Here is a 27964-nt window from a genome sequence, read left to right on the forward strand (position 1 = left end):
GCAGTGGGCGCAGACTCTGCGGTTCGCTTGACTGACGGCGCAGCCTCCGGGCCTCGCCACAGCAGCAACGGCAGAGGCCAGCGGGCGAGGTCAAGATGGTGGCTCCGCGGGCGGGGGAGGCGGTGGAGGGAGGAGGAGTCAGACCTTAGCCTGCTGGAAACACCGAAACCCAGAGACCTCCTGGGGAGCCGCCGCCGCCGCCCTCTCGGCCGTCGCTGCCTCCGCCGCCTGCTCCACTTCGAGGGACGCGAGCGGGCGGCGGGGCGGGCGGTGAGAGAGACAGGAGAGGAAGGAGCGCAGGGGCGGAGTTGCCCGCCTTAGCCCCCGCCCCCGGCCGCGGCCCCGGGCCCTGCCCCGCGTGGCCCTGCCCGGCCCGCCCAGCCCCGGTGTGGCAGCGGCTCATGGCGGCGGTGGGGCCCCCGCAGCAGCAGGTGCGGATGGCCCATCAGCAGGTCTGGGCGGCGCTCGAAGTGGCGCTCAGGGTGCCCTGCCTTTACATCATCGACGCCATCTTCAACTCCTACCCCGATTCCAGCCAAAGCCGGTTCTGCATCGTGCTCCAGACCTTCCTCCGGCTCCTTGGTAAGGGAACAGGGTACCCTGCGTCCCGGGACCGCTCTGCGGGCCGAGATGTGCCCCGAGGAGCGGGCAGGCGTGCGAGGCCATGGGTCGAGTATGTGTCTTTGGGAACTACAGTTTCATCTCTGAAAGGGTCGTCTTTACGGGGTGGGAGGGGGAAGGAGATGATACTTGTCTGAGTTGACAGCGGAGCAGTCCTCCTAGCGAGGACTCAGTGTTGTACCTCAGTGAGAGGGGGAGAAAGCAAGAATGCGTGAGCATGCAGCTCTTTGCCCGTTTCTCTTGGGAAATGAGTACTGGCTTACCGCGTCCTATGCGACAGCCTTCGAAAAAACAACTGTATCCCAGGCTCGTCGTGTGTGACCTTGGACTTCAGCCAAGGCGTGGGCCTCAGTTTCCCTTTATTACAAAATGCAGAGTACTTGTATATTGTCACTTCTGCTGCATCCAAGGGTCCACAGGATCGTGAAGTGTCTGCAGTAAATGACATCCAAGCGAAGGAGACAGGGTTTCGAATGTCAGACCTTGAAACCATTACCAAAAATTCTCATGAAAGCGCGATGCTAAAATTTTCCATGAATAAACGAGAAGGTATTGAAGATGACTGTAAAAAGTGATGAGCCATTTGCCAAAGAAACGTCTGAAAATCATTCTTTGTTTCGTATGGATGGTGTGTTAAAAGTATCTTATATTTCATTTCTTCCTCTCCATCTTCACTTACATCATCAGAGTGAGATGCATTTATGCGTAAAATAATTTTTTAAGTAATTGCAACCTGGCAATTTTTGTTGATGAGGTAATTCTGGTGATCGGTCTTAAGTAGGCTAGTGCTTTTGAAGTGTTGCTGAGGGCAGACAGAGGGTGAGATCTTTACCAAGCCTTTCTGAATTACAAGCCATCTGTTGCTTTTATTCTTTCAAAAGAGGAGTGGCAATAAAGGCCGAATTTTGTTCTTAGCAATAAATAGCCATATTTTACATTTCTCTGGTACTTTCCTTTTGCAAAACATTTTCACTGGTATTATCTAACCTAACCTTCAAACATCCCCCAGAGGTGGGTGGTGGTATTCTCATTTTACAAACCAGGAAACAGGGTCATAGAGGTTAAGTGTTGCTCTTGGTAGGCAGCCGGTAAGTGGTTGCCAGAGCCTGGGGCTTAAAAATCTTTTGACATTAAGTATGGTTTACTTTTCTTCCTAACAGCTGCAGTCCAGATACAGAATGCTATAGTAATGATCATATGCTAGATCTTAAAACTAAAGATGTGAACGTGATGTTCAGCTCAAGCTGCTTGTAACCCACCGGCTACCTGATTCCAGCTGCTCCTACTTGCCACTGCTAACGTATACCACCACCACAATTTGTGTTAAAAATTGGGCTCTGTTTGAGAGAATTCTGCATATTCAGCCCAGAAATAGTGTAGTGACTGCTTTGAATATTCTTACAGCATGATGACTGCAGATTCTCTGAGAATCCCTTTGGGACCTGGTGCTTTAATGCAATACTCTGTTGAGCTTCAGGCTAGGCAGCTTCAAGGAAAAGAAGCATTTTCTTTAATTAAATAATTTGTAGTTTGAGAACATTGAACGAAGTAATCTGGTATTTTCCTTGTACTAGCCATACTTATTTTGTAATAAGTCTTGAAAGTTTGTGTTTGACGGTTTAAAGAAGGGCGTGACTTAAGGCGACTGCTCAGTGCTTTGGTTTATTTTTGCCTTTTAAAAAAATGGACAATGATGACATCTGTTTCATAGGGTGTTAAAGACAATAAAACTATTTTAATGCTTCATTTAATACCATATTTTGTTAGATATTTTGGTCTTTTGAAATCATCAGCAAAGTATTGGTGCTGTTTATTTGAAAATTTTGATCCCAGAATCTCTGGATCAGACTTTGAGAAATACAAAATATTTTTCAGATCTATCATCTGACTCTTCTTATATTATGTCATGTAATTATGCTAATTTTTCATATTTGTAAGGATGATAAGAATGAAAAAAACTGGTTTTGGTGCTAAAAAATTATATGTTACTAAAAGACACAGGTTTGTGTGTAAAATATGCCAATGGATAGTTGAAATTAATCGTTCGGCCTTGTTAGTTTTTTTGTAGTTGTAGACTTCTCAGTACTACTGTGTATAAGTCTTACCACTTGTCAGCCTCACCCTTTTCTTTAAAATTAATGTGTAAAAATGGAAATCTATCTCTTAAGTAAAAAGCATTACCAGTTTTATGTATGGTGGTAGAAGTATTTACTCCCTTCTACCTACAAAGTGGTGCTACAACTGTACCTTCATTTGATATCAAAACTAATTTGAGATTTCAACCGGTTGGAAAATAAAGCAACTCATTTTGGAGATCCAAATAAAATTCTATGACAATATATAGAATATTTAAGAACATAAAGCCATGTCTTAAGGGGCGTTAAATACTAAATGAAACTCAACCCAGAGGAGCATAATGCTGAGTTAGCAAATTTAAATTTTTAACCAAGGCAGAAAATGCAAGCCTAGGAGTTTGTTTTAATAGTATTACTCATGGTGATAATTCATTGAGGTGGGAAAAGTCTTTAAACATAACAGCAAACCCAGAAGTTCCAAGGAAAAATCTGATACATTTCAGTACATAAAAATGAAAAGCTTTTTAATGGCAAAACTTTAAAAATCCTTAAATGACAAACTGAGAGAAAATACTTGTATCATAAGTGACTGACGTTCTAGTAAGCGTTTTACTCTGCCAGGGAAGTTGAGGCAGGAGAATCACTTGAACCAGGGAGTTGCAAGTTGCAGTGAGCCGAGATCGCGCCACTGCACTCCAGCCTGGCGACAGAGCGAGACTGTCTAAAAAAAACAAAACAAAACAAGAAAAAACTTATACTCCCTTAGGAAAATCCCTAAGACAAGCAATTCACAATTAACAAAATGCAGATGTTCAATAAGCAAGAGAAAAAGTATTTAGCCCTTCCTGCAGGAGCTTGATTTTATGGGGGGAAAAAAAGGACTTAGCCTTTCTTATAGTTAAATACAGTCAAGACCAGGTATGGTGGATCACACCTGTAATCCCAGCACTTTGGGAGGACGAGGCGGGCAGATCGCTTGAGGCCAGGAGTTTGACACCAGCCTGGCCAAATGGCGCAACCCGTGTCTACCAAAATATTAGCCGGGCGCAGTGACTCCTGCCCGTAGTCGCAGCTACTCTGGAGGCTGAGGCACGAGAATCACTTGAACCGGGGAGGTGGAGGTTGCAGTGAGCCAAGATCGTCCCACTGCACTCCAGCCTAGGCGATAGAGCGAGACTGTCTCCAAAAAAAAAAAAAAAAAAAAAAAGTCAAAAAAAATTTATCAGATTGGTGAAAAGTTCAAAGTTTTGCAAAAGCATTTACCTTTTTGAAATAGGTAAATTTATACAATTTTGGAAGACTCTTTTTTTTTTTTTTTGAGACGGAGTTTCACTCTTGTTGCCCAGGCCGGAGTGCAATGGCGCGATCTTGGCTCATCACAACCTCCGCCTCCCCGGTTCCGGCGATTCTCCGGCCTCAGCCTCCGGAGTAGCTGGGATTACAGGCAAGTGCCACCACCCCCGGCTAATTTTTTTTTCTAGTTTTAGTAGAGACGGGGTTTCTCCATGTTGGTCAGTCTGGTCTTCAACTCCCGACCTCGGGTGATCTGCCCTCCTTGGTCTCCCAAAGTGCTGGGATTACAGGCGTGAGCCACCGTGCCCGGCCCGGAAAACTGTTAATATCAGTGTAAAACTATTTGGCACTATCAGCTGTCATTTACAACTGACTTTTTTGTTTGTTTTGTTTTAAAGACAGAGTCTCGCTCTGTCACCAAGGCTGGAGTGCAGTGGCGTGATCTCGGCTCACTGCAACCTCCACCTCCCAGGTTCAAGCGATTCTCTTGCCTCAGCCTCCGGAGTAGCTGGGATGCCTGGCTCGTACAACTTTGGACTCACAATTTCAATTCTAGAGAATTGGCCTAGAGATATAGTTGTACAAAAGGACTATGGGCAAACACTACTGGAAATAACAAAGCAACAAACTTAATCTAAATATGTATTGATACTAATCTGTTCATTGTATTAGGTCCAGCCATGCAATAAAGTTCTTGAAAGGAATGAGATAGCTATTTTTGGTGCTGAAAAAGACCTCAGAAAACCTATGAAGTGAAAAAACAAAGCCGAAGTAATTATAACTGGCAGAGGAATAGACAGAGATTTCTCAACAGTTGCAGTATTGACATTTTGGACAGGATAATTCTTTGTTTGCGGATGAGAGCTCTTCTGAATGCACTGTAAGATTTTTAGCAGCGTCCCTTTCCCCTGCCCATTAGATGCAGGAGCACCTTGCACCCCAACAACCCAATGTGACAGCCAGAGCTGTCGCTAGATATTGCCAAATCCTGGTTGAGAACCACTGGGATAGACAAATAGATTAGTACGTAGCCTTATTTATAATTAAATACATAGCCCAGAAACAGACACAAATGTATATATAATGTGTTTCAGAGAAAGAATTGAAGTACCTTGAGGTAAACATGGACTGTTGAATTAATGATCATTTTGTTACACCTTTGGAAATAAATTATACTAGATGTCTACCTCATGTCAATATATAAACAGTCACTTCTAGACTGGGCAGTGTAGTGAGACCCTGTCTCTGCAAAAATAAAAGTTTAAAAAAATAGCCATATTTGGTGGTGGGCGCCTGTAGTCCTATCTACTCAGGAGGCTGGGGTGAGAAGATCGCTTGGGCCCAGGTGTTCAAGGCTGCAGTGAGCTATGATTGCATAACTGCACTCCAGCCTGGGTGGCAGAACAAGACCCTGTCTCTTAAAAAAAAAAAAGTCATTTCTAAGTGTATTCTTACCTAGATGTATATGTAAATATGAAATGAAGAACTTTAAATTTTTAGAAAAAAATATGGAATGTCTTATTTTTCCAATCTTAGATTAAGGGAGAAATTCTGTAAAAATATATAAAAGCAAATACATAATGAAGATTGATAAACTGAATGATACTGAGGTTAAAAACCTATGTTAATCAAAAGATCGCACCACTGCACTCCAGCCTGGGCAACAGAGCGAGAGTCCATCACTAAAAATAAAGAAAGAAAGTGAAATCTCGGGTAAGGGGGAACTACTGTACTTACATTTACCGATTTATTATAAAGGCAACTACAAAGGACACAGATGAATTAACCAGATGGAAGGAGATGTACTAGGTGAGGCAAAGAAGGAGAGAAGGGGAGAAGGGGCGTGGAGCCTCAGTGTTCAGCTGAGAGCTGACAGAACTCAGTCCTTTTGGGTTTTTATGGAAGCTTCCTTAAATAGGCATGATTGATTAAATCACTAGTCATTGGTTTATGGACTCAAGCTTCAGCTTCTTCCCCCTCCCCAAAAGTGGGGTTGGGGGTAGGAATCAAAGGTATAACCCTTAATCACTGGGTTGATTCTCCTGGCTACCTAGCCCCCATCCTGAAGCTATCTAGGGGCCCCCAGGCACCAGTCATCTGATTATTGTACAAAACAGTCATCACTCCAGAGATTCCAAGGATTTTAGAAGCTATGTCAGAAAATGGGATAAAGACCAAATATTAATTTTTTTTTATGATATCACAGATGGGAAAGACAAACTAGAAAAACTTGCTTTAACTCTTCATTTAACACCTCTCTGTAGGGTTTGGCTTTTTAAAATCCATGTTCATATATTTTTGATAAAAGCATACTTGTTATAATTTCAGGTTAAAAGCAAAAGTTTAATTTTGTGTTATTAATACTTAGAATACCATTTTTTTTTTACCTAAAATAAGAATCCAATAGAAATTTTTTCTTTATAGTTTATCAAGTATGCCAACAGATTAACAACATTTCAAGACACTTTGTTGTAAACTTCATTGCAGAAGGCTCCCTTGGGAGTAAGGTAGTAATAACATTTATTTCTGTGCTTTTCCGTATTCTGTCAGGTATTGAAATGTTTTTCAACAAGTTGCTTTTTGTTTTAAAGGTATTTCGGGTACTTGGAGAATTGTAAATATTATGTTTTGTACCCTGATTTTTAGTCATAAGTTTCCAGAAGAGGGTAAGGGTATGAATAGACTTTACACATGAAAGAGTGAAACACTTTGTTATGTAACATGTATAGTAAGTTTTTTTATTTTTTCCTTTGTTTTTATTTGCCTGTTTTTGGTAATCCAGATTGACAAGGCCTGAACTTTCATGAGTTGAGTTCGTATATAGTTTCAAAGTTCCTGAATTGATTTGGATACCTCCCTCTTTTTGACTACCTTGAAAACTCTAGTGAACTCTCTTAATCACAGGAGAATTGGACTGGGATCTCTGAGTTGTGATTTCAGTAAATTCTGTTCTCTTTTAATTTTTTATGAAGCAGCATTTATATACAGCCTTGATTACTTGTGCAAGTCACTTCCAAATCCTAATGAGAAACTGTCTCTGGACTTTTATATTTTCTTAGATCTACAGTGTAAATACCAAGAAAGCATTTCATATCTAATGTAAGAATGCACTGAAACTTTGATATTATTCTGCAAAGGCCATGAGAAAGATGATTACTTTGGAGACTTATTACTTGGGATGTTTGCTTTTAAAATGAGAGCAGATTCTTCCCAAACTCCCTAAGTAGGAACGTGACTATAAGGAAAATCTGTGAACCGCATATACCTACAAACTTTGGGTAGGAATTAAAACGTGTACTATTCTTGAAATGTTAACTCACTGTTACATCTTGGGGGGTGTGATTTTAATCAGGATAGAGTATTGTCAGATTGTTACTTGCTGGGACACATCCAAATTTTGAGGTTGTAGTCTTACTACATTATTTGTCTATTTGATGCCTTCCCCTTTTTTCTTTGATACATTTGCATAAAGCACAATGGCACTTTTTCACTAGAAATGTTTCTAAAACCCAAGTCATTTCTTCATTTGTGTGTGGTAAAAACAAGCTTCAGGAAAAAAGTTATTAGAATTTTAAAAAATAGTTATAAAATTATAGCAAAGCTCATGAATAGTTACTGAAGATTACTTTACTACTTTGTGAATAGCAAGTTGACAAAAGTAATTTACGGTTCCTGCTTGACTTTCTTTCCTCTAAGTGACATAAAGTAGAACTAGAGTTTTTTTGTTTTGGTTTTGACCCAACTTAGAAGATTTGTTTTAAAGTTTCTGAAGTTTTGTCTCAGGAAAATAAGGTTGTTTTCCATGTAGAGAATGTAAGATTACATATGGCATCTGGTAGGCTGAATTAATTCCATTTCCTTGTTACCTTCCATGGAAGAAGTTTCCAATAAAAAAAATCTTTTCTGGGCAGGAGTTCGAGACCAACCTGACCAACGTGGAAAAACCCTGTATCTACTGAAAATGCAGAATTAGCCGGGCATGGTGGTACATGCCTGTAATCCCAGCTACTTGGGAGGCTGAGGCAGGAGAATCGCTTGAACCTGGGAGGCAGAGGTTGCAGTGAGCCGAGATCACGCCATTGCACTCCAGCCTGGGCAACAAGAGTGAAACTCCATTTAAAAAAAAAAAATACCTATTTCCTGTTAAAAGAGCCTGTTCTGCATTTACAACTCTTTGGGAGATTATTAGTGGCCCATTTGCTTGGGGAATCAGGTGGTTTGTATTTAGAGGTTTATATGTCTTCTACCTTATTGTGTCCTTTTGTTTTCCTTTTCACAAATGACTTGACACTTTGGCACAGAATACATTTTAAATCCCTGGACAGAGTCATCATTTAAAGGAACTAGCCCTTGCCTATATGTGCAATGGATTGTGAAATGCGTCCACTGTAATAATATGCAGTGTCTTAATTACCTGCTGAAATAAGGTGGATAGATGGATTTTTATTTTATTTAATATTTATGTATTTATTTGAGACAGGGTCTCCCTCTGTCACCAAGGCTGGTGTGCAGTGGCGTGATCTCAGCTCTCTGCAACTTCTGCCTCCTGGGTTCAAGCGATTCTCCCACCTCAAGCCCCTGAGTAGCTGGGAGTACAGGCATGTGCCACCACGCCTGGCAAATTTTTATATTTTTGGTAAAGACAAGGTTTCACCATGTTGACATGGTCTCGAACTTCTGGCCTCAAGTGATCCACCCGCCTCAGCCTCCAAAGTGCTGGGATTACTGGTGTGAGCCACCGCGCCTGGCCGAGATGGATTTTTAACTTGGAGTTTGTCACTTTTTCTGTACTCCAGGGTGTGGTTTCTCATTGTCTTTTTCATAGATTTTATTTTTCAAGCAGGCTGTATTTTGTCATTGCCTTTAAAAACATCCAGAAGTGACAGACATTCCCACTGTCATTCCCAATGTCCCAATAAGTACAGTGAATACTATTGTACTTACTTTGTACAAAATATTGTAGGATCCATAGATGGACAGGGTAGGATCCTTGCTTTCTGTTACAGATACATGTATAATAGGGTAGATTATGCTTAGATAACTGCAGACTACAGTATCAGGTGGTATGAGTGTTAAGTGTTTCACTGAGTTCTGCAGGTATGCTGAAAGAACAGTTTCTATCAAAGAAAGTAGGATGCTAGGATAAGTAGGATTTGAACAGTCAGGGATTGGGAAGTTGGTGGGGACATCATTCCAAGCAAAGAGAATGTAAACACTGCTGTAGCTATAGTGGAGAAAAGAATGTGTTTGGGGAACCCAAGTCTGTGTGTGTGTGTTAGGAGGAATATTACTGTAAAGCAAATTGGATCCTTGAGTGCCAGGAGCAAGAATGTAGATTTTAGTTAATAGTAATTTCAGAGCCGCTGAAGTATTTTGAGCAGAGGAATGAAGAAAGGCAATTTGGTGATGGCTTGTAGATGGATTTGGACAAGATGAAGGTTTTTTTGAGACAGACTAATTGATTGGTGTCACAGAAAAGGGGGATAGAGGTGTTAGAAGAATTTGGCAACTAATTGGCAAAGTTTGAGCATGTGGGGCTGGGTTGGGAGTATCTCTAAGAGAACAATATGGTACCTTCAACTGAAATAGCAAATCACAAGGAAAAGCTGATTCTAGGTTAAGGCAAGTTGAGTTTCAGAACTTTGGAAATTTGCAGTTGTAATGTAGGAGTGAAAGTAGGTGAGTATTCAGATGACATTCCCATTGTTGAAACCTTGGATAATAATGTGTTTATTGTAATCCTACTTAAAATGTGCATTTCTGTCAGAGTACAAAGAAAGATGGTGTCTATGGAGTGGGGGAAGGAGAATTATCATTTTCTAAAAACATGTCTTGGTTTTCTGAGTGTTACTTTTGTAATGTGAAGAACAATAAAAAGAGATGACTATTTTAAGAAACAGATTCAGCATTGTACAGGAAAAAGGGAACTTGGAGGATGTTTCTAAGTCTGAAGGAAACTATGTAGGAGGAAAGAAAAACTGAATTTTGGATCCTTTGGAGAATGCTCAGAGTTAAGGAGTAGGAAATAAGAGCTGCCATGAGTTCACAGTTTGAAGAAAAGGAGGAATTAGGTGGAAGTATAAAACTTGAACTTGATTTCCTAAAGAATGCTTTAAAAAAAAAAAAATCTAAAACTTGGCTGGGCGCGGTGGCTCACGCCTGTAATCCCAGCACTTTGGGAGGCAAGGCGGTCGAATCACTTGAGGTCAGGAGTTAGAGACCAGTCTGGCCAACATGGTGAAACCCCGTCTCTACTAAAAATACAAAAATTAGCTGGGCGTGGTGGCAGGTGCCTGTAATCCCAGCTGATTACAGGAGGCTGAGGCAGGAGAATTGCTTGAGTCTGGGAGGCAGAGGTTGCAGTGAGCTGAGATTGCATCGCCAGCGCACTCCAGCCTGGGCAATGGAGTGAGACTCCGTCTCAATCGGTCAATAATAAATGAATCTAAAACTTAATAGGAACAAATGTTTTCCATTTGGGTTTTTAACCCAATTTTTAAAATTATCTTAATTTTAATGATTATGAAATGATAAAGGACATATTCTTTTGAGTTTTAAAACTTGTTAAAATGTATGTACCACTACACATTCATCTTGAGGAGATAATTTAGTAATTTGGTGCCTTGGACATATACAGTGTTACTTGAAATACTTTGGAAATTAGAAAGTAAGGAATGAAACTTTAAAGAATAATTTATTATGTTTGGTCTGTCCTCCTGAACTCTGACTTTACAAAACCTTTATTGCCCTTTACGCCTAAATCGTCTTGAGGCTTAATGTTCATAACTGAAAATATTCATATTTCCTAATTAAAGAATATCATAACTATTAGTGGGGAAACATTCTTACAAAGACTTCATTCAAATGACTTTTTCTTTCTTTCTTTCAGGTATATTTGTATCCAGTATTGTTCTGATCTTGTCACAACGATCACTTTTCAAGTTTTACATGTACAGCTCAGCCTTTCTATTAGCTGCAACTTCAGTGTTGGTGAATTATTATGCTTCTTTGCACATTGACTTCTATGGTGCCTACAACACATCAGCTTTTGGAATTGAGCTGCTTCCTCGAAAAGGTCCCTCGCTGTGGATGGCACTTATCGTTCTACAGCTAACATTTGGAATTGGATACGTTACACTACTCCAGATTCATTCCATCTATTCACAATTAATTATTTTGGATCTCTTGGTTCCTGTAATAGGCTTAATCACAGAGCTACCATTACACATCAGAGAGACTTTAGTGTTTACTTCTTCCTTGATTCTCACATTAAATACAGTGCTTGTCTTGGCAGTGAAACTGAAGTGGTTTTATTATTCCACACGATATGTTTATCTTTTAGTGAGGCACATGTATCGAATTTATGGATTACAGTTGTTGATGGAGGACACATGGAAGAGGATTCGTTTCCCAGACATACTGCGAGTCTTTTGGCTAACAAGAGTTACAGCTCAGGCTACAGTGTTAATGTACATCTTAAGAATGGCAAATGAAACTGATTCCTTCTTTATTTCTTGGGATGATTTTTGGGACCTCATTTGCAATCTTATAATTAGTGGATGTGATTCTACACTAACTGTACTGGGCATGAGTGCTGTAATTTCCTCAGTAGCCCATTATTTGGGGCTTGGAATATTGGCCTTTATTGGATCAACTGAGGAAGATGACAGGCGGCTTGGCTTTGTTGCACCTGTTTTATTTTTTATTTTGGCTCTTCAGACTGGGTTAAGTGGGCTAAGACCAGAAGAGAGACTTATTCGCTTAAGTAGAAACATGTGCCTTTTATTAACTGCAGTCCTGCATTTCATCCATGGAATGACAGACCCTGTATTAATGTCTCTCAGTGCCTCTCATGTGTCATCTTTTCGTAGACATTTTCCTGTGCTGTTTGTCTCTGCTTGCCTGTTTATTCTTCCTGTCTTACTCAGTTATGTTCTTTGGCATCACTATGCACTAAATACATGGTTGTTTGCAGTTACAGCATTTTGTGTGGAACTGTGCTTAAAAGTAATTGTTTCTCTCACTGTTTATACGTTATTCATGATTGATGGCTACTATAATGTCCTTTGGGAAAAGCTTGACGATTATGTCTACTACGTTCGTTCAACAGGCAGTATTATTGAATTTATATTTGGAGTTGTAATGTTTGGAAATGGGGCTTACACTATGATGTTTGAGTCAGGAAGTAAAATTCGGGCTTTTATGATGTGCCTACATGCATATTTTAACATCTACTTACAAGCCAAAAATGGCTGGAAGACATTCATGAATCGTAGGACTGCTGTGAAGAAAATTAATTCACTTCCTGAAATAAAAGGGAGCCGCTTACAAGAAATAAATGATGTATGTGCAATCTGCTATCATGAGTTTACAACATCTGCTCGTATTACACCATGTAATCATTATTTCCATGCACTTTGCCTTCGGAAATGGTTGTACATTCAAGATACTTGTCCAATGTGCCATCAGAAAGTATACATCGAAGATGATATCAAGGATAATTCAAATGTATCTAACAACAATGGATTTATTCCACCCAATGAAAATCCAGAGGAAGCTGTAAGAGAAGCTGCTGCTGAATCTGACAGAGAATTGAACGAAGATGACAGTACAGATTGTGATGATGATGTTCAAAGAGAAAGAAATGGAGTGATTCAGCACACAGGCGCAGCAGCTGAAGAATTTAATGATGATACTGACTGATGAAAAGAGCATTTATTAATCATTGAGGTATTTGTTTAAAATTCAGTTCATCCTAAATGGAGTGATATCCTTCACCTTCAGTGTGTAACCAAGCACAAAAACAGTATCAATGTTGAATCTGTGAATGGTTTTCCGTTTACTGTGATGTGCTACTGTAAATATACCTCTTTAATTACTTCTGGTCTCTTTGGTGACCTGTTTAAATTTGTGTACATTATTGTACATAGAATAAAATGTTTTCACATTTTTATGACAAAATTTGAACAAATAGCTTTTTAATAGCTGTAATGATCATATGGTGCGTCAACTGTGCCAAAGATTCTTCAATGAAATCATATAACGTATCTAACTTTGGACCTCAGTTTTTCTTCAGAATGGGTGGGAGAATGAAAATGCAAATCAGGAAACCACATTAAAGTTAAGGAAATAAAATAATTTGACCAGAGGATAAGGGACATGAGAGAGTATTTTAAAACTAAAGAAAAAATTAGCCTGCCAGAAGCAACTGAGGAACTTTTTTGAAACTTGAGTAGCAGTGTAATTGAGCTGAGTTTGAAAGTCATGATTCAGAGACCGAGGGTTGGGAAATAAACTGTATCAACTAAACTTTGATATAAACCAGAATGTGCTAAATGTTTTTTATGTAAAATTGGTATATTTGTTAGCCATTCTGTGTCTGCAGTATTGTCATAAAATTGTCCTTTCATTCTTTTGGAGATATTACAGAACAAAAATAGTTTATTGTTATTATTATTGTTTTAAACTAAGGTACTCAATGATATAAAAACATCCTGATCTGATTCTATGAGAAAAAGAAGGGGAATGGTGGAGAATGCTGTGTACCAATATATAGTATTTCTTTAGACAACTTGCAGATAATTTCTTTATTGAAACTATCAGTAAGTTTTACTATGAAATTTTACATACATGATGGAAAGTGGAAGACATATACCAATTATATTCCAGGAAAAAATACTTTAATAGTATTGTTATATAGGGTATTGGCTAATTCCAGTGGATCCTCATCTCTCACTGCTGACATTATCTCCAATATTTGACTAAAACAAAACAAAAACAAAAATGGTTAAATCTCCAAGTATATATTCTGTTTTAAAGCTATATAATAATTTTCCACACAAAGGGAAAATATTAGAGCACCTTTAATAGAATAAAGCTTAACAGTTATTAAGTTTTTCAGCAGCATCAACAGAAAAACTTACTGCCAGTAACTACAAACAGATTTATGGACTGTCTTGCATATAACTAGAGCTAAGAACCAGGTTCAAGTAAATTATTAAAGCAGACATCTGTATTATGTACACCACTTCTGGCATTAACTGAGTGGAAATGAAGAGTCCTTTTCAATTGTGAGTCATAGCATGTTCATTAGTGGGTCATGATGAGCATTTCAAACACTGACAAGTACACTGTACTTAGTAAGGGTAAGTACTGTTCCATTTTTTGTTTCATTTTATTATGTATGTTCATCCTAAGTCACAATGTAATTTGTACTGGGGGACAGCGGCCACAGTTGGAAAGCACTGCTACAGAACTAGTCCTTGAGAGACAGCAAATGAAGGTATTAGGTTGCTGCAAAAGTAATATTTACTTGGAAAAATGTGTGGTTATTGAGGGGGAGGGCTTTCTGTGCTTCTACCCCTGCAAGAGAGAGAAGTCCAGGTGTCCATCCTTCAGTTTCTTTCTTTCTCTTTTTTTTATTTCTCTCTCTCTCTTCCCTTCCCTTCCCTCCCCCTTCCTTCCTTTTCTTCCTTTTTCTTTTTCTTTTTTGAGATGGAGTCTTACTCTGTCACTCAGGCTGGAGTGCAGTGGCGCGATCTCAGCTCACTGCAACCTCTGCCGCCCGGGTTAAAGCCTCCTGAGTAGATGGGATTACAGGCGCCTGTGATCAAACCCAGCTAATTTCTGTATTTTTAGTAGAGATAGGGTTTCATTCACCATGTTGGCTGGGCTGGTCTTGAACTGACCTCGTGATCCACCCGCCTGGGCCTCCCAAAGTGCTGGGATTACAGGTGTGAGCCAGGGCGCCTGGCCGCATCTTTTCAGTTTCTGTGCTTACAATAATAACGATCCATAGTGTCTCCTAGCAATATTATATATAACATTTTAAATACTGAACTGGAAAGTTCCAAAGTCAAAATTGAACATTTAAATATTCTTTGCCCAAGCTTTTTGTTCCCTTAGTGGGTATCTTAAATGTTAACACCTAAAGGAATTAAGGATGGAGATCTAAGATTAATAGGAATTTAAAAAATTGTTTTGTAATAGTGACTTTCAAAAGCCTTGCTTGATGTTTATACAAAGCAAACATTATGCTGAATTTTTATCTGACAGTCAAGATATGCTGAAAGCAAATCTATTAACATTTAAATTAAGACAGTGAAAATCCATGTTTCTTCAGAAACTACCAAATGTCCCTCTGTATGCACTCAGAATTGGAACTCTTGATTAGTGCTGCTGATGACACAGTTTTGAAGGTCACAGCAGCTTTGCTAAGATTATATTGCATAGCAATTTTATTGAAATTAATTTATAAGAAATCTATTGGGCCGGGTGTGGTGGCTCATGCCTGTAATCACAGCACTTTGGGAGGCCAAGGCGGGCAGATTGAGCTCAAGAGTTTGAGATCAGCCTGGGCAACACAGTGAAACCCTACTTCTACTAAAACACAAAAAATTAGCCAGGCGTGGTGGTGGAGGCCTATAGTCCCACCTACTCGGGAGGCTGAGGCAGGAGAATTGCTTGAACCTGGGAGGTGGAGGTTGCAGTGAGCTGAGATTGTGCCACTGCACTCCAGCCTGGTCAACAGAGCGAGAGACTGTCCCCCCCACCAAAAAAAGGAAATCTATTGGAGCTTAGGACATCCTATTTTACTATTTGATAATGCAGTTTATGGAAATCTTTGAATAACCCTTCTGTAGCCAAGCCATGCTGTTTCCATACATCTTCAGTGGTCAAAGCTGCAGTTACTCCAAAATGAATATAAAGTTGTTTAATATCCCTGAGAATTTAGTGGCTTTTGTTTAGTGTGGCACTTTTACAGTAGGCACAGGTTTTGCTTTTTTTTTTTTTTTTTTGAGACAGAGTCTCACACTGTGGTCCAAGCTGGAGTGCAGTGGTGTGATCTTGGCTCACTATAACCCCTGCCTCTCAGGTTCAAGTGATTCTCCTGCCTCAGCCTCCCGAGTAGCTGTGATAACAGGCGCCCACCACCATGCCCGGCTATTTTTTTGTATTTTTAGTAGAGACAGGGCTTCTCCACATTGGCCAGGCTGGTTTTGAACTCCTGACCTCAAGTGATCTGCCTGCCTCGCCTCCCAAAGTGGTAGGATTACAGGTGTGAGCCACTGCGCCCAGCCAGGCAAAGGTTTTTAAAGTCTTACAAGATCTGTATGATTCCTGCCACTATTTCCTTTCCAGCCCCTCCCCATACTGATACCAGTTATAGCTTAAAAAAAAAATAATTGCTACTGTCCTGCTTAAAATCCTTTGGGTAGTGATAAAATCTAAGCAAAATGCTGGCATATAAAAGGCCTCACAATCTGGGCTCACTCTACCTTCCCAGACTTGACTTCTTCCACTTACCCTGTGCATCCCACTTTCTGCCACACTTGTTCCTCTGGATTAGCCAGGCCCTTCTGCAGTCTGCCTTTGCTCCAGGTGTTTGTCTTTCTCTGACCTAACTCCCAGTCACGCCTAGTAAACAACTGAAATGTCACCTCGGTGTAGCTCTCTCCTATTTCCCCTCAAAGCAGACAGTTGATGTGCCCTATGGTCTTGGTCATATATTCCTATTTGTATAACAGCACTACTATCTTGGACTCTGTCTGCTTATTTGCTCCAGGAGGGCAGGGGTCTTCGCCGGACTCACTGAATGCCTTATCTAAAGTGCCAGGCACAGGTGGATGGATAAAGACAGGTCTTGGTTCTTCTGTGTAGCCTTAGTAACTTGTACCTTTCCTGACATATTGGGCAGGGGCTCCAAAATATCTGTTGCAAACAACTTATATCTAAAAGACTTCTATAAACATAATTAGAATGTAAAATTGTTAACAGAATGGAGGTTGATAAAATGACTTTGTAAGTAGGAATTAACTTGCCAACTCATAATTAGCAGTAGATCAGATGATTGTGTATTTTTGAAATGTGGTTTAAATCTTTTCAGCTTGCAGATGCTAAATTTTCCTAAGCTCTGCAGCTAACTGAAGAGCAGGTATTCATGAAGCCTTCACAGTTTTTTTTTTTTTTTGAGACGGAGTTTCGCTCTTGTCACCCAGGCTGGAGTGCAATGGCGCGGTCTCTGCTTACTGCAACCTCCGCCTCCTGGGTTCAAGTGATTCTCCTTCCTCAGCCTCCCGAGTAGCTGGCATTACAGGCATCTGCCACCAGGCCTGGCTAATTTTGTATTTTTAGTAGACATGGGATTTCACCATCTTGGCCAGGCTGGTCTCAAGCTCCTGACCTCAGGTGATCTGCCTGCCTCAGCCTCCCAAAGTGCTGGGATTACAGATGTAAGCCACCATGCCCGGCCAGCCTTCATAGTTCTTAAACAGTCTACATTTAAAAACACCTTGAAATTTTGTCTTGCAAATGTATAGCTAAAGTCAACAGCTATAATCTTATACAAGATTAAAGAAATATAAAAAACTGACTTGGATACACTGTTGGCAACTACTTCCTGTAAGCTGGCTGCTGGCAAAATAACAGTTTCTTTTCTCTAGTGTCCTCTTAGATCCCCCAAAAATTGGCTGGGTGTGGTGGCTCATGCCTATAATCCTAGCACTTTGAGAGGCTGAGGTCAGGAGTTTGAGACCAGCCTGGCCAACATGGCAAAACCCCGTCTCTACTAAAAATACAAAAATTAACGGTGTTGTGGCACGTGCCTATAGTTCCAGCTACTTGGGAGGTTGAGGCAGGAGAATTGCTTGAACTGGGAGGCGGAGGTTGCAGTGAGCCAAGATCACTCCACTGCACTCCAGCCTGGGCAACAGAGTGAGATGGTCCCCCAAAACAGTATTTAGAAATACTGTTTCATCACTGAATTTGCAAGTACTTACATTTCTTTATTTTTTAAAATTTTTGTTACTTCTTTAGAGACAGGGGTCTCCCTATGTTGCCTGAGCTGATATTGAACTCCTGAGCTCAAGCAGTCTTCCCAAGTAGCTGGGATACAGGCGTAGGCCACCCTGCCTGGCTGCTTCAGTTTTAAAGACTTTGTCAGCTGAAGCATGTTAATAAAGGAAAAGAACCTTTCAAACGTATTTTTATAGAGTAATTCTTCACTGTTCTGCCTGCTGGATATTAGATCTGGCTTATCTTCTAATACTATTTTCCTGTTAAAAACTACTGAAAACAAAAGATGGTGCATATGCAATGAATAGTCTTAAAAGCAACAATCTATTTTGTTTTCTTTTTTACCCCTCATGAAGACACAGTACCAATTAGTTTTTGTGAATGTGTTATAAGTATGCCCAATTGTCTGAACTGATAAATTATGTAAGACTGATATAATCTAGATTAAATTATCTGTGCAAACAAAATAAATTGGATTAAGTACCCATTAAAATGATATAACCACCTTTTCCTGTTGGTTACCTTTACAGCTCTTTGACAGATGGATAATAGTCCCTCTTTTCACCTGTGCTATACATCACAATTTAAAAGATGATTCTGATCTGCTGCTTTTTTAGGAAATAAAATGTGCTAAAGTCCCACCCCCTTTGATTGGAAAAAGGGCATCTACCCCCTTTGATTTGGAAAAAGGGGTTCGTCCTTAAGATCACTTATCCTTTTGTTCTGAGGCTTAAAGAAATGTGTTATTTCTTAGATTTATAGCGGCTGTCAAATCATTTAAATCCAAAATATTCTGCTAAGGCTTTCTTGTTACCAAAGAGTAGCAGGAAGTTGCAGTGAGAATGGGACTTAAACTAGGTATACAAATTCCTCCAAATCACTGCATTAATATGGCGGCCTTGAACCTGAACTTCACTTGGATTTTGCAAAATTTTAATTCTGTCCCTTGCGTTCATTTTGTAAGTGGCATCTGGTGGTTGACTAATGATTTTGAAGACCGTGAAAGCAAAATACTCACATTATGTGGCAGGGTTCATTTCTGTCTTTTAAGCAGTGCCCACTTTCCCACTTCTTTTTGGTAGGAAATGCAGTTTTTATGTATTTTGATCCAGCATGTGTACTTTTGACTCCACACCAAGGTGCATCTAGTTAAGCAAAGAAAGTGTCTCTTAAGGGCTTTACATTAAAAAAAATTTTTTATGACCATTATCGAACTAATACATAACCTGTAAATGATAAACCATGATTGAGCTTCCAAAATGGCACAATTATTGCAACAGAAAACAGTTCTAAGAAAAGCACAAATTCTTGAATTGCATCTTAAATACCTTCTAAAACTCACTTTTATTCCTTTTTTCTGCTAGCATTGTTGGTGTGCAGCATGCTTTAAAAAAAAGACCTAAACCTTAAATATAATTGTGTAACAACATGAAAACATTTAAACAGATTTTTTTTCTGTTTTCAAAATCTTTTTCGCTATGCATGTAGTGAGGTTTACATAAGTTAAACAAATTTCCATCTTTACTGAATGTGAAATTGGTTTTGAATATTTTTAAATAAAGAATTACAATAGTTTACACATTTTACAAGCATCGTACTTTTAATCAAATCATTTTGTTTTCCTGACTGCCCAAGGAAATGAACGTGATTTCTCCAGAAAGGCTCAGTCTTGATTTTCCTAAAGTCCATGGTATAAGGACAGCCTTGACAGGGTTTAGATAGAAAGTTTTAGCTTTTTACCTTATTTATTATTTTTTTGAGATGGAGTCTCACTGTCTCGAAGGGTGGAGTGCAGTGGCGCAATCTCGGCTCATTGTAACCTCTGTCTCCCAGGTTCAAACGGTTCTTGTGCCTCAGCCTTCTGAGTAGCTGGGACTACAGGCATGTGCCACCACGCCCAGCTAATTTTTTGTAATTTTTTTTTTTTTTTTTGAGATGGAGTTTCGCCGTTGTTGCCCAGGTTGGAGTGCAATGGCGCGATCTCAGCTCACTGCAACCTCCGCCTTCCGAGTTCAAGCAATTCTCCTGCCTCAGCCTCCTAAGTAGCTGGGATTACAGGCATGTGCCACCATGCCCGGATAATTTTGTATTTTTAGTAGAGATGTGGTTTCTCCATGTTGGTCAGGCTGGTCTTGAACTTCTGACCTCAGGTGATCCGCCCACCTCGGCCTCCCAAAGTGCTAGGAATACAGGCGTGAGCCACCGCGCCTGGCCTCACCTTGTTTTAAGAGGCAACAGATTCTAAAATCCTTATACTAAACCAGTATAAATTGTCGCACTGTAAAAAGTGCTGTAGAATTAAGCCATTATAAAGACATTGTGTAAACAAAATTCTGAACAGATTTTGAAACTTGGAAGTGTGATGTGCTTAGTCAAGGCCCCTTGTTTATGTACTTGTAACTACAACCTCCTGAGTTACATATACATACATATATATATATATATTTATTTATTTATTTATTTTTGATATGGAGTCTCACTCTGTCACCCAGGCTGGAGTGCAGTGGCACAATCTCGGCTCACCGAGTAGCTGGGACTACAGGTGTCTGCCACCATGCCCGGCTAATTTTTTGTATTTTTATTAGAGATGGGGTTTCTCCATGTTAGCCAGGATGGTCTCGATCTCCTGACCTCGTGATCCACCCACCTTGGCCTCCCAAAGTGCTGGGATTACAGGCGTGAGCCACCACACCCGCCCTCCTGAGTTATAGTCTAACATCTCATTTTCTAAGTGCTTAGACATAGCAAACTTCTAAAATTGAAAAAAATCATTTGCATATATTTTTCCATTAATAACCCCCAAAGATCTTCTGGAAAGCACAATTGTTGAGGTTGAGCATGCTGTTTTAAAATACTTGTCCACTTAAAGTTTGAAGTCAAATTTCTTTTTCTTTTTTGTTTGGTATGGTTTAATATGAAACAAAGTTCTGAAAACAAACTTACCTGTCTCAATCATTAATTTTTCACTAGGAATTGACTTCAAAACTTCCAAATTAGCTTCAGTTTTCAGTGAACTTAAAAAAAGAAGTGTATACATATATTTATTTTAAAAGGCAGCAATTAACGAATACCTTTTTTCATATCACAACTTGTCTAAAGTACTACAAGACCAATCCAAAACCCCATAGCATTTTGTTTTCAGTATACTTTAGAAAGTATTTGCACACTACCATACTTCAACAATCCAGATTAAGATCTATTTTAACCCTATCTGCCTTCCGGGAATGCAATTTTCCATGCTTATTAGTTGGTTTCCAACAGCATTCCGTATCAGTCTAAGTAAAATTTAACTTTTTTAAAAAAGAATTCATTTGCTTCTGAGTAATTTGCATAACTTAGAGGTGCTCCTAAGGCTGTTAACGTTCGTTTCCTGAATTTTCCATTTTTAGCCCAAGACAGATTCTTCACTCTACTTGAGCAGAATTATGTATCTGCACCCTTGCCATGGTTTCTTTGTAGGATGAACTCTACTCCTTGAATCTGGCTTTGGCCTCAAGTCTTGCTATGGCTGCCTGAGCCTCTATCAGCCAAAACCCAGCTGACTCAAAGATCCATGAATGCAAACATAAATGCTTCCTGTAATGTGGCAGTGAGGTTTGGGATGGTGTAGCATATAATGTGATGGCAACGAATACTGCTCTTGTATTACTTTAAAAACACAATTTTTGTAACCACAAATTAATTTTTTAGAGCAGTTTTAGGTTTACAGCAATAAAAAGTGTAGAGATTCCCCAACCATGTGTCCCCACTCTCAAAATTCCACACCATAATGGTAGGTACGTTTGTCATTGATGAACCTACCTTGACACAAAATTGTCACCCAAAACCCACAGTTTACAGTTTACATTAGGGTTCACTTGGTGTCATGTGTTCTGTGGGTTTGGACAAATACGCAATTACGTCTATCTACCATTGTATCATACTGAGTAGTTTCATGGTCTTAAAAATCTGTGGTCTGCCTATTCATCCCTCCTTCTCTCTAACCCCTTATTTTTGAACCGTCTCCATAGTTTTGCCTTTTCCAGACTGTCACACAGTTTGAACTATACAGTATGTAGTCTTTTTCAGGGTGTCTTCTTTCACTTGAAAATACACATTAAAATCCCATGTTTTTCATGCTTGATAGTTCATTTCTTTTGGCATTGAATAATATTCCACTGGATATACCACAGTTTATCTATTCACCTACTGAGGAACATCTTGGTTGCTTCCTTATGTAGCATTTTTAATTTCAGCATTTGTTATTACAAAGCATTTAAGATATACATTAAATTAGGTAATATGGACTTCTCATATAGTTATCACCCAGCCCCATCAATCATCAACACAGGACAATCCTGTTCCATCCACTTACCCCTACTCTCTCCTGTATTATTTTAAAAGGAAATTCGAAATGTACAGTTCTAATATTTCAGCATTTAATTCAGGATGTTTCAGCATGTATCTTTGAGCATAACGATTCTCTTTAAAAAATGCAACCACAATACAATTATCATATTTAAGAAAAACCCAAATCTTCTAGTATTCAAATTTCCAGTGGTCTCAGAGGCATACATTCTTTTTAAGTTTGATTAAATTAGGACACAAATGAGAGGCCTACACATTGCAATTGGTCATTGTCTTCTAAAGTCTCAACCTATTAAAATCTCCTGCATCTTTTCCCCCTTCAAATTTATTTGTTGAAGAAACCAAGCTGTTCACCCTGTGCAGTGCCCTAGTCTTGATTTTGCTGATTTTATCTGTGTTCCAGTTTAACAGGCTCCTCTGCCCTCTGTATTTTTTTTTTTTTTTGAGACGGAGTCTCACTCTGTTGCCCAGGCTGGAGTGTGTTGGCAAAATCCCAGCTCGCTGCAACATCCACCTCCCGGGTTCAAGCCATTCTCCTGCCTCAGCCTCCCGAGTAGTTGGGACTACAGGTGCCTGCCACCACGCCCGGCTCATTTTTGTATTTTTAGTAGAGAGGGGGTTTCACCATTTGGCCAGGCTGGTCTCAAACTCTTGACCTCAGGTGATCCACCCACCTCAGCCTCCCAAAGTGATTACAGGCACGAGCCACCGCACCTAGCCTGCCCTCTGTATTTCTTATAGGAGATCTAGAGTACCATCTACAGGCTGGATAAGATTTGGGTTGGATGTTTTTGGGGGAAGACCATTTCATAGGTGGTGGTGTGATCTTTCATCTACAGGCATATATCTGGTTCTATTTTTGTGATCTAAGGCAGCCATGGATGCCCAATGCATAATTCACCAGGAGCTACAAAATGTTGATATAATACTATCAGCCCTTTACTTATTAGAGTACTTCCATAAAACGAAAATTCTCTATGTCTATTACTTGATTGCTCAAATATATGTAGTTTGTACAGAAAATATGTATCTTTCTGTCAAATGTGTTGATTCCCTAACTTCTTCCATTGGTGCTATTATTTTAACATCACCATTCATTTATGTAAGGAGCTCTATTCTTTTATCATTCTGTTCATATTTCATGTGCGTAACATCTCAAATCCCACTATGTTGGGTCTCACTGGGGTTAGGTTTTCTATTTATCTTGGCCCTTTTCTTTCATGCTTCTGGTTCACCGCATTTGTCTGGTGGTCCTTGGATATCCATTTATATTTAGGGAGGTTGCTAGTGTTGCGTTTCCTTTGCTTTTGTGAAAGCAGGACTGTTTTACTACCAGTTCTCTTCTCTGAGTGGGGATTCTTAGTGAGACCTTCTTGTGGGAGAGGGTATATTATGAAACTACATTTAAAGGTAAGAGTATAGGGAGCTAATTGTTAGGCTCATGGTTCTCTAAATGCTTTCCTTTGTGGATTGATAATAAGCACTTCAAGCCTTAGTCCTCACCATAGTTTTTTCAATTTTCTTAAGAAAACCCCTGCCCCTGGCCCTTGTGTAAATGTTTACTACTTTTGTCCTCTATGCACAGGAGTGGATATGGGAGTGAGATCTTTTCTCTATATAGGCCCTCAATTGATCATCCTTTGTAGTCCTATTTCACACTAATTCTAAGCTTAAATTCCCCCCTATTGGATTTTGTTTGCCAGACTTGCTCCCATCTCTTCTGAGGCCCCTTAGTGGTGTAATCTAAGCTTTCTCTTTCAGTTTTACCCGTCTTCAGAAATCCACAGAACAGACGGAGTGTCTCACTGTCACCTGGGCTGGAGTGCAATGGCGCAATCTCGATTCACTGCAACCTCTGCCTCCTGGGTTCACACAATTCTCCTGCCTCAGCCTCCCAAGTAGCTGGGATTACAGGTGCCCACTACCACACCTGGCTAATTTTTTGTAGAGACAGGGTTTCACTATGTTGGCCAGACTGGTCTCAAACTCCTGACATTGTCATCTGCCTGCCTCGGCCTCCTGAAGTGCTGGGATTACAGGCGTGAGCCACTGTGCCTGGCCTCTTCTTTTTTTTTTTTTTTTTTAAATTTAAGAGATGGGGGTCTCGTTAAGTTACCCAGACTGGTTATACCTGTAGCTCTAGCTACTGAGGATGCTGTGGCAGGAGCATCACTTGAACTCCTGGGCTTACCCAGCTACAGAACATTTATTAGCAAAAAACTGGCCTTTTTTCTTTGCTATTATAGATTCTTTCCTTTTTCAATATCTATAATTTTATTTTAGTAGGATTTTAGGAGGGGTGGGTGGGATGTCATTAGTTTGACATTAAGTAGCAATTGGTGCTCTCTAGGAAAAAAAAATTATTATTTTCAGCCAGCTTGGTTAATATAGATATTTTGTAAAATATATTGATGTGGTTGGTATGGATAGTATATTTAAAAGTTTTCTTTTTTTTTCTTTCTTTTTTTTTTTTTTTTTTTTTTTAAGACAGAGTCTCGCTCTGTCACCCAGGTTGGAGTGCAGTAGTGTGATCTCGGCTCACTGCAAGCTCTGCCTCCAGGGTTCACGCCATTCTCCTGCCTCAGCCCCCCAAGTAGCAGGGGTTACAGGCGCCCGCCACCTTGCCCGGCTAATTTTTTGTATATTTAGTACAGAGGGGGTTTCACTGTGTTAGCCAGGATGGTCTCAATCTCCTGACCTCATGATCCGCCCGCCTCGGCCTCCCAAAGTGCTGGGATTACAGGTGTGAGCCACTGCACCCGGCCGATTTAAAACTTTCACTAAATTTTTAGATTTGTATTTCTGATCTCACTAAATCATGTCTGATTAGCTTAATATTCTTCTACGTCTATCCTATGACTGTAAAAATTTGCCCAAATATATATACTAATAAATATTTTAAAGAGAAGCCAGTATTTCTGTTTAATAAGGTTTCCCATTTAATGATGAGCAACTACACGATTCTGAAGTCAAGTCTGAAATACATCTTCCCATTTTCTTTTTTTTTTTGAGACAGAGTCTCGCTCTGTCGCCCAGGCTGGAGTGCAGTGGCGTGATCTCGGCTCACTGAAACCTCCGCCTCCCGAGTTCAAGCGATTCTCCTGCCTCAGCCTCCCGACTAGCTGGGACTACAGGTGCCTGCCACCACCCCAGCTAATTTTTGTATTTTTAGTAGAGATGGGGTTTTACCATATTGGCCAGGCTGGTCTTGAACTCCTGACCTTGTGAACCACGCACCTCAGCCTCCCAAAGTGCTGGGATTATAGGTGTGAGCCACGGTGCCCGGCCATCTTCCCATTTTCTTGGGGGAAAAATTCTAATTTAACTTTTAGGAACCAAAGACTTTATGTGATATGTGGATTAAGTTATATTATGATAAGTTATCATATTAAGTTATATTAAGTTATATTATAAGTGGATTAAGTTATCACATCTCAGAGACTCAGATTAAGATGACAATGAATAGATTTCAAAATAAGAATATAAACATTCACTTTAATAAATGACTAACCCATTAATTCTGAAGCTAATATTAATGTAGGAGAAAAGAATCTTTTGTGATTAGCTTAAAGCAACATCATAATAAACTCAAAATCATTTAGAAATATCTAAGACAGGAGCCAGGTATGGTGCCTCATGCCTGTAATCCAAGCACTTTGGAAGGCAGAGGCAGGTGGACAGCCTGAGCTCAGGAGTTTGAGACCAGCCTGGGCAACATAGTGAAACCCCATCTCAACAAAAAGTACAGACATTAGCCAACCATGGTGATAGGAGCTTGTGGTCTCAGCTATTATACTTGGGAGGATTGCTTGAGCCCAGGAGGTTGGGGCTGCAGTAAGTCGTCCAGCTTGTGAGACAGAGTGAGACCCTGGTCTCAAAAAAAAAAAAAAAAAAAAAATCTAAGAATTAATGGTTTTAAGTTGGTGAAATAAAGATCTTCTACCCCCTTCTCTTAAAAAAAACTTACAAGGAGAAAAGCAGGATTTTTAAAAATGAAACTAGGAGACATATGTTACCCCAAATCACAACATATAAAGTTGAAAGTGGACGGAGAAATGATAAACGACCAGTGTTTAAGTGCCAAGTGACTTAAATGCTATGTGCCTGGAGAGAAAGACAAGCAAACCCAGAAGCAGATATAGTCCCTAGAAAGTGGAGTAAGGCAGGGACTGAAATGGAGATTGTTTGAGAAAACTTCAAGAGAAGATAGATGGGATTCCTAGGTTACATATCTGTGACTTGGTGCAGAGAAAGAGGTGCTGGGTCTCAAGAGAACCTACATCAGAAACAGGTGGAGAACAACAAGCACAGAGGAGTACAGGCATCAGGCACAGGCCTAAGCATGGAGACCGGGGCAGCCCACTGAACAGGAAGACCCTCTAACCCATCCTGCTCCAAAACACTGTCAGGGACATTTATAAACCCCTTCCCTCCACTGTTCCTCACTTTTCCAGCAGAGAACACAAGATCCCTTTCTGGAGAAACTGAACCAACCCAGAAAAAGATCTCTACAAACTGATATTTGGGAATCCCTAGCAAAAAGTCAGTTGGCCATCTGAGTCTGCCAGTTGCTGGAATGCCTTCTAGAGAGCTTCCAAATGGCATTTTTTTTTAAATAGACAGTGAGGACTGCCTGACATTTGAAGAAAGTTTCCATCATCACAGAGACCAAAGGAAAGAAGAAGAGGTGACTGTGAGGAAACAAATGCAGGAAGACAAGCAGAAAGTCACTTTATAGTTCATGCCTTTCGAGAGATGAGAAGACACTGTAGTATAAGAATAGTGTTCAGAAATTGAAAAACGCTGAAGTAAATTTCATAAAAAGGGTTACAAAATATAGCACTTTTTTTGGAAGGAGGGAAACAATGGAAGTTATCAGTCTGGTATGCCCAAGAAAAGAATAGAAAAGAAAAATCAAATTCCAAGGATGGGTAAAGATGAGACCCCCACTGGAAGGGGTAATGAAAAAGCAACACTAGGCATGATGAAAACCATCAACACACACCTCCGTGAAATTTCACATCAGAGATGAAAAACTAAAACCTTTCACAAGAGAAGAAAACTAGGTCACAGGTAAAGGATTAGGAATCAGAGTAGCAACTTTTCATCAACATAGAACCTACTGATGGAACAGTATAAATTTTCAATGAAAATGATTTCTGATCTTGAATTTTATGCACGGAGAAACTATCAATTGAAAGTGGGGTTCTCTCCCCTTTCATTAACTACCCAGGCTAACTTGAAAGAGGAAGAGCAAAAAAAAAAAATTCATTTTCAAACATGCAAAATCTCAAGAAACTTAATTCCCATGAAAACGTCCTCAGAGGATGTTGTAGAATGTGTTCCACTAAAACAAACACACAAGGAATACATGGGATCTAAAAATAGGAACTAGCCCAAACTGAAACAGACAGATGGAAGGGTCTGCAACTGATGGAACTATTGTATCTAGACAAGTTTGCTCATGTGGTATACCGTGCTTAACATTTCTTGTACTACTTTTTGTTTTCCTGGATTAACCTCCCTCATATTTTTATTTACCTGGCTTTCTTAAACTTGAAGCCCAGCCTGGGCACATAGCAAGATCCCGTCTCAACTTAAAATGTAAAAAATAGCTGGGTGTGGTGGCATGCACCAGTAATCCCAGCTACTCAGGAGGCTGAGGTGGGAGGGTTGCTTGAGCCCGCGAGGTCAAGGCTGCAGAGTTGTGATCACACCACGGCATTCCAGCTTGGGCTACAGAGCAAGTCCCTATCTTAAAAAAAAAAAAAACAAAAAAACCAAAAAACTTGAAACCCTCTCATACTTGGCATAGCTCTGTGAAATTATATACT

The 27964-nt window shown here is 39.9% G+C and overlaps 2 protein-coding genes and 2 long non-coding RNA genes across 10 annotated transcripts in view; 3 read left to right on the plus strand and 1 right to left on the minus strand.

The window, feature by feature from the left end:
* Window positions 1–58: 58 nt before the first annotated feature.
* On the plus strand, window positions 59–13298 carry RNF139 (ring finger protein 139). The gene is made up of 2 exons (XM_003903145.2): window positions 59–582; window positions 10879–13298. The coding sequence occupies exons 1-2, from the start codon at window positions 402–404 to the stop codon at window positions 12690–12692; spliced, it is 1995 nt and encodes a 664-aa protein (XP_003903194.1). The 5' UTR covers window positions 59–401; the 3' UTR covers window positions 12693–13298.
* Window positions 579–27964, minus strand: part of TATDN1 (TatD DNase domain containing 1) — a 61173-nt gene continuing 33787 nt past the window's right edge. For 6 of the 7 annotated variants that reach the window (XM_003903144.4, XM_009213555.2, XM_009213556.2 and 3 more), the window contains 3 exons: window positions 20727–20797; window positions 18802–18928; window positions 13562–13750 (listed from right to left, as the gene is read on the minus strand). In XM_003903144.4, coding sequence (XP_003903193.1) covers window positions 13648–13750; window positions 18802–18928; window positions 20727–20797 — 301 coding nt within the window. In that variant the 3' untranslated portion in view covers window positions 13562–13647. Of the gene's footprint in view, window positions 1054–13561; window positions 13751–18801; window positions 18929–20726; window positions 20798–27964 lie in introns of those variants that run through there. The other variant, XM_009213552.4, reaches the window with a different exon arrangement.
* On the plus strand, window positions 1044–3490 carry LOC110744042. The gene is made up of 2 exons (XR_002524112.2): window positions 1044–1249; window positions 1782–3490. It is a non-coding gene; the product is annotated as an uncharacterized LOC110744042 (long non-coding RNA).
* Window positions 4205–7920, plus strand: LOC108587359. Its single transcript, XR_001905850.3, has 3 exons — window positions 4205–4869; window positions 5526–6496; window positions 7901–7920. It is a non-coding gene; the product is annotated as an uncharacterized LOC108587359 (long non-coding RNA).

Source organism: Papio anubis, chromosome 8, assembly GCF_008728515.1.
Source record: "Papio anubis isolate 15944 chromosome 8, Panubis1.0, whole genome shotgun sequence".
Taxonomy (NCBI): domain Eukaryota; kingdom Metazoa; phylum Chordata; class Mammalia; order Primates; family Cercopithecidae; genus Papio; species Papio anubis.